At 43.9% G+C, this 12,928-nt stretch overlaps 1 protein-coding gene across 1 annotated transcript in view; it reads right to left on the minus strand.

The window, feature by feature from the left end:
- Positions 1-12,928, minus strand: part of LOC144600681 (glutamate receptor 3-like) — a 297,333-nt gene that overhangs the window by 102,224 nt on the left and 182,181 nt on the right. The window contains 3 exon segments of the mRNA XM_078412564.1: positions 617-676; positions 678-824; positions 7,400-7,507. Coding sequence (XP_078268690.1) covers positions 617-676; positions 678-824; positions 7,400-7,507 — 315 coding nt within the window.

The following is a 12,928-nucleotide window of genomic DNA, read 5'->3' on the forward strand; positions in this document are numbered from 1 at the left end:
TTGAGCTCTTGGACTGATTTTCTGAGGACCATTTTCTTGCTGAAGGTAAAATTATTCCACTTTGCCTTCAACGCAGCTTGGATTGTGAAGTAATCTTTGTTCTAGCGCCAGTTCGAAAAAAGTACCATTGCCCACAAAAATAGCCATGACAGGACATCGGTCTAAGGTGAGGGGGGAAAGATTCTAAGGTGAGGGGGGGAAAGATTCTAAGGTGAGGGGGGAAAGATTCTAGGTGAGCGGGGGAAAGATTTAATGGAACCTGAGGGGTAACATTTTTACACAAAGGGGTGTGGTGTGTGTATGGAACAAACTGCCAGAGGTGGTAGTTGAGACAGATACTATCGCAACGTTTAAGAATCATTGGACAGGTACATGGATAGGACAGTTTAGCAGGATATGGGCCAAAAGCAGGCAGGTGGGACTAGTGTAGGTGAGGCATGTTGGCTGGCATGGGCATGTTGGGCCGAAGGGCCTGTTTCCACACCTTGACTTTCTCTGATTCTATGATTATTTCATTGTGCTCTTTGTGCTAAAGTAGAGCTTGGAATAATCCATGTCGGTAGTTCAGCCTGCATTGCATGCAAATCATTTCTCTACTCCTTAAACTGATACTTACCCCATACACCAGCTCCCCCACCATTCCATTCCAGATTTTAGTTTCAGGGTCTCTAGCTCCCATATTTACCATCAGGGACAACAGAGAGTTTATATTTAATGCCAACATGCTTGGCTATTTCATAAGCTAAATCCACACAATAGCCTTCATATCTATCATTTGCACCAAACTGTTCATGATTTTTCTTCAGCATTACATACGGTGATTCCTGCAACAACAAAAACATGCATAAGTGAATCATCTAAATTGAGAGTGGACCAAGGACAAATGACAAGGTTCGTCCACTAACCTTACAACAATATCATCCACATATATGCACTGTTTATAAATATATATATATATATCTGCACTTACTACAATCACTGTCATCCATACAGTGTGTTTTTTGAGAAGAGGCAGTACGATAATGAGTGGTAATAAAAGAAAGTATTATCGACATGTTAACTTCAGTGAAATCAGTGTAATCGGCATAACGCATGAGATATGAAATGGTGGAACTTTAAAAGGAGCATAGCTGTTTTTTCTACAGAAAACACACATGATTTGACCCAACCGACTTAATATCTACAGCCTCCTGAAGCAGCTCTTGATCTGACCCTAAATTCTACAATATTAGAAAAAGATCTATCGCAGTTGATCACTACAGTTGTCAAAACTGAAAAACAAACATGTCTACCATTGGCCGAGCACAAATATCACCGGTGCCAATTTCAAACCGTAAAAGTAAACTCTTTATAACTTTATTCATATATATATATTTTTTAAACACACCACTCCGTTCATGGAAGCTGCAGTGATTTACAGGGTTTCTTTGGAAATCAAAATGTGGATGGGGACTTTAGAAATCTGATTTGATCAGCGTGGGTCAGATGCTTGATGACGGGTGTGGTAGGAAGGAACTGCAGATGCTGGTTTGCACTGGCGATAGATACAAAAAGCTGGAGCAACTCAGTGGTCCAGGCAGCATCTCTGGAGAAAAAAAGAATAGGTGACGTTTCAGGTTGAGATCCTTCTTCGTACTGATGTGGGGATGGGGTGAGAATTGTCCTGCCAATTGTTCTGTTACCTCAAGGTTAACTACTTTTTTTAGATTTTTTTTTAGATTTAGAGATACAGCACGGAAACAGGCCCACCGGGTCCACGCCACCCAGCGATCCCCGCACACTAACACTATCCTACACACACTAGAGACAATTTTTACATTTGCCCAGCCAATTAACCTACATACCTATACGTCTTTGGAGTGTGGGAGGAAACCGATCTCGGAGAAAACCCACGCAGGTCAAGGGGAGAATGGACAAACTCCGTACAGACGGCGCCCATAGTCAGGATCGAACCTGAGTCTCCGGCGCTGCATTCGCTGTAAGGCAGCAACTCTACCGCTGCGCCACCGTGCCGCACTTCAGATATTCTTCAGATATATCTTCAGATATACTTCAGATAGGTTGGAGCATATCCAACTCATATGGAAAAGGAGCTTAAGTGTTTAAACTAGAAATAGTGGGAGGCATCCTTGGGCATCAAGTTATCCAGCAGAAATTAGTGAATGGTTGGCGCGGACTCCGTAGGGCTAAAGTGCTGCTTCCGTGCTGATTTATAGAAGTGTACACAATCTTGAGAGGAATGAATTGGGTAAATACGCCAAGTCTCTTGCCCTGAGTAGGGGAATTGAGAACCAGAGGACATAGGTTTAAGGTGACGGTGGGGGGGGGGGGGGGGGGGGGGGGGATGGGAATGATTTAATAGGAACCTGAGATGTAACTTTTTTACACAAAGGCTTGTGGGTGTATGGAACAAGTATAGTTGAGGCAGGTACTTTCGCAACGTTTAGGGAATATTTAGTACATGGATAGGACGGGTTTGGAGGGATATGGGCCAAACGCAGGCAGGTGGGACTAGTGTAGATGGGACATGTTGGTCGGTGTGGGCAAGTTGGGTCGATGGGCCTGTTACCATGATGTACGACTCTACGCTGTACATCTCTATGACACTAAAATTGCCAGGAGATAGGAGTTTGAATGGAAGAGGCCAAGATAGCGGTCCTAAAAAATGTGAAAACATCTAGTGAGGCACACAAAATATAAACGTTTATTCTCCAGACCTTCCACCTGCTCCCTTTGGGGCCACCATGGACACCCACTCTATTTCATCTCTGCTGACCGCATGTTGCGTATCATCTCCTACTCTGATCCCCAGTCTCTAACAATGTTTCTGGAGCACTTGGAGAGAAGGGAGTTTGCACAAATTTAATTAAGTTAAGATGTCACAGGGTCTTCCACCAAGCAGGGTCTTCCACCCTCCGAACCTCTTCCATGCAACTCCTGAATCGTCCTGAGTTACCATCCACCCAGAAGTTTACTTATTTTGTTCATATCACTAAGAGGTTCTCAATGATGCTGCCAACTTCAGTTCTTGTCTTCCCTTGCTAGGATTCGCGATTAATGCCTGTGTACAGTTTTATGGCCTCACACGTCCTCTATTCCAAATGGCTCGACGCTGAACCCAACTGACTATTTATAAGACATATGTTTAGACATAAAGTGCCAGGAACATTCGACTGAAAGCATTTAGAGCCTTTAATGCTGAGGCCACACCTGCCCTCATTCTCAATGTGGACACATAATCACGATCAGAACTCAGACATGGAAATCCTCTCAGACATGAATCTTCCTCTCTTCCATCAGAATTGACCCCGATAAACCTTAGGCGGCTCAATGGTGCAGCCAGCAGAACTGCCATCTCACAGGTCCAGTGACCTGGGTTCCATCCTGACCTCTGGTGCTGCCTGTGTGCTGCTTGCGAATTCTTTCTGTGCTCGCATCGGCTTTCATCCAGATGCTCCAGTTTCCTCCCACGTCACAAAGGCAGGAAGGTTGGCAGGTTATTTGGCCGCTGTAACCTGCCCCGAGCGTGCCGGCCCACGGCAGAATCTGAGAGGCGTGGATGGGAATGCGGGGGTGAATAAAATGGAATCGGTGCAAATGGGTGTCCAATGGTCAGCATGGATTCAGTGGGCTGAAGGGCCTGCTTCCATGCTATATGACTCTGAATACTCCATCATGGTTGTAGTTAATATCCCTTTCTTCAGCACATATAAGGAATGGAACCTGGAATAGTTTAGTTCTAAATTTTCCGGCCAATTTCAGTAGCTGGGAATTAAGTTCAGGATGCAACTTAAAGCTGCTCCTTTCATCCTAAGGAAAGCAATATGGCTCAGACTGGCCATTGCATTTGGGTCAACCTCTGAACTTCCCAGATGAGACATTCTATAGTCACGGAGATGGCGAGTTCAGGGTTTGCAATGTGTAGGAAGGAACTACAGATAGACCCAAAATGCTGGAGTAACTCAGCGGGCCAGGCAGCATCTCTGGAGGAATAGGTCTAGACACTTCTAGACACTAGTCCTAGACACTAGACCTAGACCAGAATGGTCTTCTCCTGTTCTCAAGAGACGCTGATGACCCGCTGAGTTTTGTTTGTTGTGTGCTCACCGGTCAGCGAATAGACAATATATGATTACATTTGAGCCATCTACAGTGCATAGATACATGATAAGGGAATAACATTTATTGCAAGTGGAAGTCCGATCAAAGATAGTCCGAGGGTTCTCCAGCATTTTGTGTCCATCTTCAGGGTTTGGATTGACAGTTTGCAATATTAGCAACAAGCATATTAATGCTACTCTAACAGTGCTATTAACCTGTTTGTTTTCGAAATTCCTTTGTAAAAGACTCGCGAACGTTATACTGCGCATTCAGGTGACAGCACATTTTCAGGTGTAACATCGCTGAATTTTTCACCAGGTGCGATCCGATCCTGTCCCTCCATAGCACAGGTAAGCAGCGGAGTATAGCCCTGACACAGTTCATCACTGATTATAATGGAGAGAAACAAAAACCATGCCGTGCTCCTGATTAATGCCCTCGGCAGGTGACAGTCCGGGAAAGGGCAGCGTTTGACAAGTTACCTTTGTCAGTGTTGATTCGGACTAAGTAATGGGCAGTACTGAGTCTCGGACTTGTCCCCGGTTTCACTTCACTTGCTGCCATCAGTATCTCCAGCTCTTTATCCCAACACAGCCGGGATAGATTCTCGATGGCAGCTGCCAGAAATAAACTGATAGGTGTAGGAAGGAACTGCGGATGCTGGTTTAGACCGAAGATAGACACAAGAAAGCTGGAGTAACTCAGCGGGACAGGCAGCATCGCTGGAGAGAAGCAACGGGTGACGTTTCGGGTCGAGACCCTTCTTCAGACTTGTCCGTCCCGCTGAGTTGCTCCAGCTTTTTCTGTCTACCTTAGAAATAAATTGATGATATACCACTTCTACTTTACTGAGGAAGGATGTGCTGGCTCGAGAGAGGGTTCAGAGGAGGTTTACAAGAATGATTCCAGGAATGAGTAGGTTAACTTATGATGAGCGTTTGTCGGCACTGGGCCTGTACTCGCTGGAGTTAAAAGAATGAGGGGGGACCTCCAGGAAACATACAGAATAGTGAAAGGCTTGTATAGAGTGGATGTGGAGAGGATGTTTCCACTAGTGGGAGAGTCTAGGACTAGAGGTCAATGCCTCAGAATTAAAGGACGTTCTTTTTGGAAGGAGATGAGGAGACATTTCTTTAGTCAGAGGGTGGTGAATTTGTGGAATTCTTTGCCGCAGAAGGCTGTGGAGACCAAGTCAGCGGAAATGTTTAAGGCAGAGGTAGATATTCTTAATTAGGAGAGGTGTCAGGGGTTATGGGGAGAAGGCAGGAGAATGAGGTTGGGAGGGAGAGATAGATCAGCCATGATTGAATGGCGTAGACCTAATGGGCCGAATGGCCTAATTCTACTCCTATCACTTATGACCTTACAGTTTGCCATCATAAAAGTGACAAAAATGAAATAGAGAAAGTTGTGATTCATGAAGTTGGATTTCCTCGGTTTAAAATAAAGTTATATTGAAGCACTGTATTTTACAACAGTGTAAAAAGCAGTCAATCCGTACATGCAGTGACTGACGCAACACTGGCTGGGAATGTTGGCAACATTTATTTGTCCAATTACGTAAATCCATCGCAAGAGAACAGTCGAGCAAGTGAGCATGTGTAGAATATGTTTGTGGGAAAAAAAGTGACAATATCACATACAAAATGAATGGAGATTTATTGAACAGCATTTGGGATCTTTTGCTTCTTGAAAAAAAGTGACATTAGAAGACAATAAAAACGATGGCAATAAGTGGAACTTATAAAATGAACTCCCCCTGTTACAGACTCCCATGTTACATTTTTAACACTTTTAACATCACCCATTTTAGTGAGAAAAGTACAGATAAGACCTTGAACATTGGAATAATATTTGCAAAAGTAAGAAAAATAAATTGCTATTATAATGTATCACAGTTATATTAAAATCAAAATGCTTTAACATTTAATATAAATATAATCTGGAAATACTATTGCAAAACATAACAACATATGAAGTTTCCTCTCCCTGTTTTCATTGCAACCTACTCCTGACACAAAACTCTCTACTTAGTTGGTGACATTCATATAAAGAAATTCCAAGCAACTAAGCCTTGCTAATATCATTGGATATATCCATCAAGGAAACGCTTTGATTTTAAGAAATATTCACTGGGCTGTGAACAGTATTGTTGTACATAAGCATTCTCATCCTAAAGTATCGAGATGCAACTCAAGATGGCCATTGTTATATGAGAATAGCAGATCAGGCCAATAATTGAGTTTATGATTCTATGCTGAAACCACCTTATACATTAGTCACACTTAATCACTAACAAAATGACCTGTACATGCGTTTAACGGGGTATTGTGTGAATGCTCACCTTTGGTCAGTAGCAATGGTGGGATCAACACTGACCTGTGGCTTAGATGGTCAACCCTAAAAGCCATTGAACATGTTTGCTTTAGGGATCTGTCAATGAAACATACTGTAACTCCCCTTATTGAAAGCTGGCAGCAGATAATAAATCATAAACTTGAAGATCATTAAGGAAACACAAGAGACTGCAGATGCTGGAATCTGGAGCAAAAGTGCTGGAAGAACTCAAACAGACCAAGCAGCATCTCTGGGGGCAAAGGAAAGGCAGGCATTTTGGGTCAAGTCCTGATGCAAAGGCCTTGAACTGAAACGTCAACCGTGTCTTGGTTGACATCCACAGATGCCGCTTGGCCCACTAAGTCCTTCCAGCAGTTTGTTACTAGCGTGAAAATCATCATATTTACTTTCTTACAGGTAATGGCATCAAATTGAAAACAGGCCACCATGCAATAATTGATTAATTATTGGACCTTGCGTTGAACCGAACTTGTTTGTAGCATCATCCCCTGGAACCTATATTTCCAGGTCCTCTGAAATCCACAATGGATTTCTGTCGTTGTTGTTCACAAACGGACAGACAAGCATATAGATAGGTAGCCAAGCAGGCAGGCAGGTAGGCAGACAGACAGACAGGTAGACAAACAAGAACACCGGTTAAAGTACCTCTGTCCCCTTTTAGGGGCGGAGGTTATAAATTACTGAGATGTTACTGCTTAGAGAACAGAAGCGTGTCGCCACCAGTAAAATATCACTGTATTTGGGAATCAGCTTAAATCTTATATTTAAGTCTGCACTAATATCTTCTCACAGTCAGTCAGTGACATTCCATTACTGTGTAGCTCTCTGCAAAATAATTTGTTGGCAAAAATTAGAGTGTGAAACATAAACGAAACGCACCAATTTTTATTTTTTATTTTTTAAGTCAGTAAAGTGTTTAACAAGGGTTGTTTGTACTCACCAAGATTGTGGTGACCACGATGGTTCTGTTTTCAGCAGAAGTCGATTCATTAACCTGCTGTAGTTCGGCAATAGTCACGAGTCTTTCATATTCGTTCCAGTACCCAATCTAAAAGCAGAAGAGATTTGAACCTTGTTAATTCAACTTTATTGTGCTTCTGAATCTGGAGGTGTGCGCTTTGACACGTCTGTACCTTTTGCCTGAGAGGAGAGGGGAGAAGAGGGAGTGTGACCAGAGTGACCCTCATCCTTGATTATGCTGGGGTTTTAATTTTTAAATTTTTTTTTTTTTAAATCAAAAATATTTATTCAAATATTAAAATAATATATACAATACAATAAAACCAAAACAGAACCCACCAACAGAATACTATACAAACAAATATACCAATTGAAACTATTATACAGTTATATTACAATCCCCATCCAGGATACATCCAATCCCCCGCGGTGCCCAGCGGTCCCGGAAATCCCCCAGGGTGCCCGTGGACAGCGCGCGGTCCCTCTCCAACACCACCCGGGCGCGGATGTAACCCCGGAAAAGGGGTAGGCAGCCGGCTCGGGCAGAGCCCTCTTCCGCCTGGCTCCGTGAGTGGCAGATGGACAGTTTGGCCAGGCCCAGGAGCAACCCAACAAGGACATCTTATCTTCGGCTCTACCCTCTCTCCCCTACGCACAGGGCGTCCACTGATTATGCTGTTGGCCTTGCCGAGGCAGCGTGAAATGTAGATGGAGTCAATGGAAGGGAAGATAGACACAAAAAAGCTGGAGTAACTCAGCGGGCCAGGCAGCATCTCTGGAGAAAAGGAATAGGTGACGTTTTGGGTCGAAACCCTTCTTCGGATTGAGAGTCAAGGGAAAGCGAAACTTGAGATCTAGATGGTGAAAGAGCGAGATATAGAACAGGTGAATGAAAGTTTGGTTTGGATGATGGTCTGGGCCGAGTCCACAATTCTCTGCAACTTCCTGCAGTACCTGTACACTTATTCATTTTTCAGAAAAAAATTATCTTTAAGGGCCTTCCATATTTGTATTTAAAAGGTTGTGAAGGTTTGAAGAAGGGTGGCGATCCAAAACATCACCCATTCCTTCTCGCTAGAGATGCTGCCTGACCCGCTGAGTTACTCCAGCTTTCTGTGTCTATCTAAGGTTTTCCAATAATGCCATTGCCACATAAACTAAATTGTAAACATGCACAATTTGTGAAAACTTATCACAAATATAAATAGATTAAGGGAGTGGGCAGTTTTGGTGAGAGGCTTTCAACAGAAAAGACGACAGAAACTATATTTATACTGATCATAATTTACATTTGACGTTCATAGTCATAGATTGATACAGTGTTGAAACAGGCCCTTCGGCCCAACTTGCCCACGCCAGACAACATTTAGAAGGATGAGAGGGCATCTTATCGAAACATATAAGATTATTAAGGGGTTGGACACATTAGAGGCAGGAAACATGTTCCCAATGTTGGGGGAGTCCAGAACCAGGGGCCACAGTTTAAGAATAAGGGGTAGGCCATTTAGAACGGAGATGAGGAAAAACTTTTTCAGTCAGAGAGTTGTAAATCTGTGGAATTCTCTGCCTCAGAAGGCAGTGGAGGCCAATTCTTTGAATGCATTCAAGAGAGAGCTTGATAGAGCTCTTAAGGATAGCGGAGTCAGGGGGTATGGGGAGAAGGCAGGAACGGGGTACTGATTGAGAATGATCAGCCATGATAACATTGAATGGTGGTGCTGGCTCAAAGGGCCGAATGGCCTACTCCTGCACCTATTGTCTATTGTCTATTGTCTATTGTCCCAGCTACACTAGTCCCGCCTGCCTGTGTTTGGTCCATATCCCTCCAAACGTTCCCTATCCAATTCGTTAATTATTTGTACTAATCTGGACAATTTCACACTAAGGGTTGCGAAAACCAAGGTGATGAGATTTTTATCAACCTTCACATTAAATTTGAAATCATTTGTCGACAGTGACATTGTCACATGTGCCTGCAGTTAGAGTGGGAACTGCAAGTTTAAATTAGTCAACTCTTGTCATTCCCTGCAACCATTTGAGATGATATAGGGTCTTAGTTTGTAACTGATAGTTTATCGGGTTGGGACAGGCCAGTGGCGCAGCGCTAGAGTTGCTGCCTCATCCATCCAGAGACTCCGGGTTCGATCCTGACTACGGGTGCTGTCTGCACGGAGTCTGTACATTCTCCCTGAGACCGCGTGGGTTTTCTCCGGGAGCTCAGGTTTCCTCCCACACTCCAAAGACCTGCAGGTTTGTAGGCTAATTGGCTTCGGTAAAATTGTAAATTAGGTCATAAGGTCAAAAGTGATAGGAGTAGAATTAGGCAATTCGGCCCATCAGGTCCACTCCGCCATTCAATCATGGCTGATCAATCTCTTCTTCCTAACCCCATTCTCCTGCCTTCTCCTCATAACGTCTGGCACCTGCGCTAATCAACATGGGCAGTTGGGACTAGTGTCGATGGTGTATCTTGGTCGGCTTTAGCATGTTGGGCCGAAGGGCCTGTTACCATGCTCGATGACTCTATGACAATACTAATGCTAATAAAAATACTAATACAAATTGTCCCTAGTGTGTAGGATAGTGTTAGTGTACGGGGTGATCGCTGGTCGGCGTGGACTAGGTGAGCTGATGAACCTGTTTCCGTGCTGTTTCTCCAAACTCTAAAGTCTAACGTCTACAGTGAAATTTCTCAGCCCCATTTCACAGCGCAGTTTCACCCAAATGTGTTATATCTTTGTTAGATATCTTGCCTTAAGTCTGGGTTCAAGCTGATAAACATCAAGTTCCACCCCAAAGATTGTAATCCACTACCTATGTAGATACATCAACGTTGTAGCCAATATGAACCAAAATAAAGTGGCCAGTTCCTTCAGTGTAATTTGATCATGGCTGATCTGTACCTCAACTCTATTACCCAACATAGCTTGAAATCTTTGAAGCCATGTTTAACAAAAAATCTACCGGTGATGGACACAAAGTGCTGGAGTAACTCAATGGGTCAGACAGCATCTCTGCGAACAAGGGATGGGTGACGTTTCGGGTCGGGACCTTTCTTTAGAATCTATTAATGCCCTTCTTGAATGGTAACAGGCCCTTTGGCCCAACTTGCCTATGCTGACCAAGATACGCCATCCACACTAGTCCTACCTGCCCATGTGTGGCCCATAGAAACATAGAAACATAGAAAATAGATGCAGGAGTAGGCCATTCGGCCCTTCGAGCCTGCACCGCCATTCAATATGATCATGGCTGATCATCCAACTCAGTATCCCGTACCTGCCTTCTCTCCATACCCCCTGATCCCTTTAGCCACAAGGGCCACATCTAACTCCCTCTTAAATATAGCCAATGAACTGGCCTCAACTACCCTCTGTGGCAGAGAATTCCACAGATTCACCACTCTGTGTGAAAAAAAACGTTCTCATCTCGGTCCTAAAAGACTTCCCCCTTATCCTTAAACTGTGACCCCTTGTTCTGGACCATATCCCTCTAAATCTTTCCTATCCATCTACCTGTGCAAATGTCTTTTACATGTTTCTATCGTACCTGCCTCGACTACCTTCTCTGGCAGCTCGTTCCATGCACCACCACCCTCTGTGCGAAGAAGATGCTTCTCAGGTTCCTATTAAATCTTTCCCCACTCACCTTCAACCTATGTCCACTGGCTCTTGATTTCCCTAGCCTGGGCAGGAGACTCTGTTCATTCACCCTCTCTATCCCCCTCATGGTTTTCAGTTTTCCAATTACAGGAGTAATTTGTGTTGAGATTTATTCCAAGACTAGTGGTGAATATGCTCCATTGTAGCTGCTGTAAGTTTGATGCCTCTTCCAAAATGTTGTTGTATTGATTTCATTCCCTTGCCACCACCGATGCAGGATAATCAGACTGTTACTGCGCTCCTTATTTGGTCCTGAATTGAGATTCCAACCACATGCCCTTCCATAGGCAAAGAATGATGGAGTAACTCAACGGGCCAGGCAGCATCTCCGGAGAGAAGGAATGGGTGACGTTATGGGTCGAGACCCTTCCTCAGACTGGGAGTCAGGGGAAAGGGAAAACGAGAGATATAGACCAGAGATATAGAGAGATATAGAACAACTGAATAGGTAGCTTTCAACCCAACAGTATGAACATTGATAGATGCAAATTGCTGGAGTAACTCAGCGGGTCAGACAGCACCTCTGGAGAAAAGGATTAGGTGATATTTCGAGTCGAGACTTCAGACCCAAAACGTCACCCATTCCTTCTCTCCAGAGATGCTGCTTCTCCTGCTGAGTTACTCCAGCATTGTGTGTCTATCTTCGGTGTAAACCAGCATCTGCAGTTCCTTCCTACACATATCCATCAATCTCTGCAAAATCATGCATCTAAATTCTGCATCAGCCGAACCTTAGCTCACAGCTTTATTCTTGCCATAGTCAACTTCAGACCTAGATTTTAGTGGTACCACTGGTTGATTGCTCATCTTTTAATTTACTGCTTGTTATACAGATGTGCCAGCAGGCCATTCAGCTCATTGCTTTCATGCTAGCTACCAGGGGATTCACATCCTCTACGAATACAAGACATCAAAAACTTCTGAGCCTTCATAGGGCTTTGTTTGGCTGCATTTGGAGTAACATCGAAACATAGAAAATAGTTGCAGGATGAGGCCATTTGGCCCTTCGAGCCAGTACTGCCATTCATTGTGATCATGGCTGATCATACACAATCAGTAACCAGTGCCTGCCTTCTCCCCATATCCCATGATTCCGCTTGCCCCTAGAGCTCTATCTAACTCTCTTTTAAATTCATCCAGTGAATTGGCCTCCACTGCCCTCTGTGGCAGAGAATTCCACAAATTCACAACTCTCTGGGTGAAAAAGTATTTTCTCATCTCAGTTTTAAATGGTCTCCCCATTATTCTAAGACTGTGGCCCCTGGTTCTGGACTCCCCCAACATTGGGAACATTTTTCCTGCATCTAGCTTGTCCAGTCCTATTATAATTTTATACGTTTCTATAAGATCCCCTCTCATTCTCCTAAGTTCCAGTGTATACTATCCCAGTCTTTCCAATCTTTCCTTATATGACAGTCCCGCCATCCTGGGGATTAACCTTACACGCATCTTCACTGGAATTTAGCAGGATGAGAGGGGATCTTATAGAAATATATAAAATTCTTAAGGGATTGGACAGGCTCGATGCAGGAAAAATGTTCCCGATGTTGGGGGAGTCCAGAACCAGGGGGGTCACAGTTTAAGAATAATGGGAAGGCAATTTAGGACTGAGATATGGAATTCTCTGCCATAGAAGTCAGTGGAGGCAAATTCACTGGATGTTTTCAAGAGTGAGTTAGATGTAGCTCATGGGACCAAAGCATGCTGGCTCTAAGGGCTGAATGGCCTACTCCTGCACTTATTTTCTATGTTTATATATTTCTATGAGCGCCGGCATCTTACACGCATGAGTGCCTGCATCTTACATGCATGAGTGCCTGCATCTTACATGCATCTTACATGCACGA

The sequence above is a fragment of the Rhinoraja longicauda genome, chromosome 15, assembly GCF_053455715.1.
Source record: "Rhinoraja longicauda isolate Sanriku21f chromosome 15, sRhiLon1.1, whole genome shotgun sequence".
Lineage (NCBI taxonomy): Eukaryota > Metazoa > Chordata > Chondrichthyes > Rajiformes > Arhynchobatidae > Rhinoraja > Rhinoraja longicauda.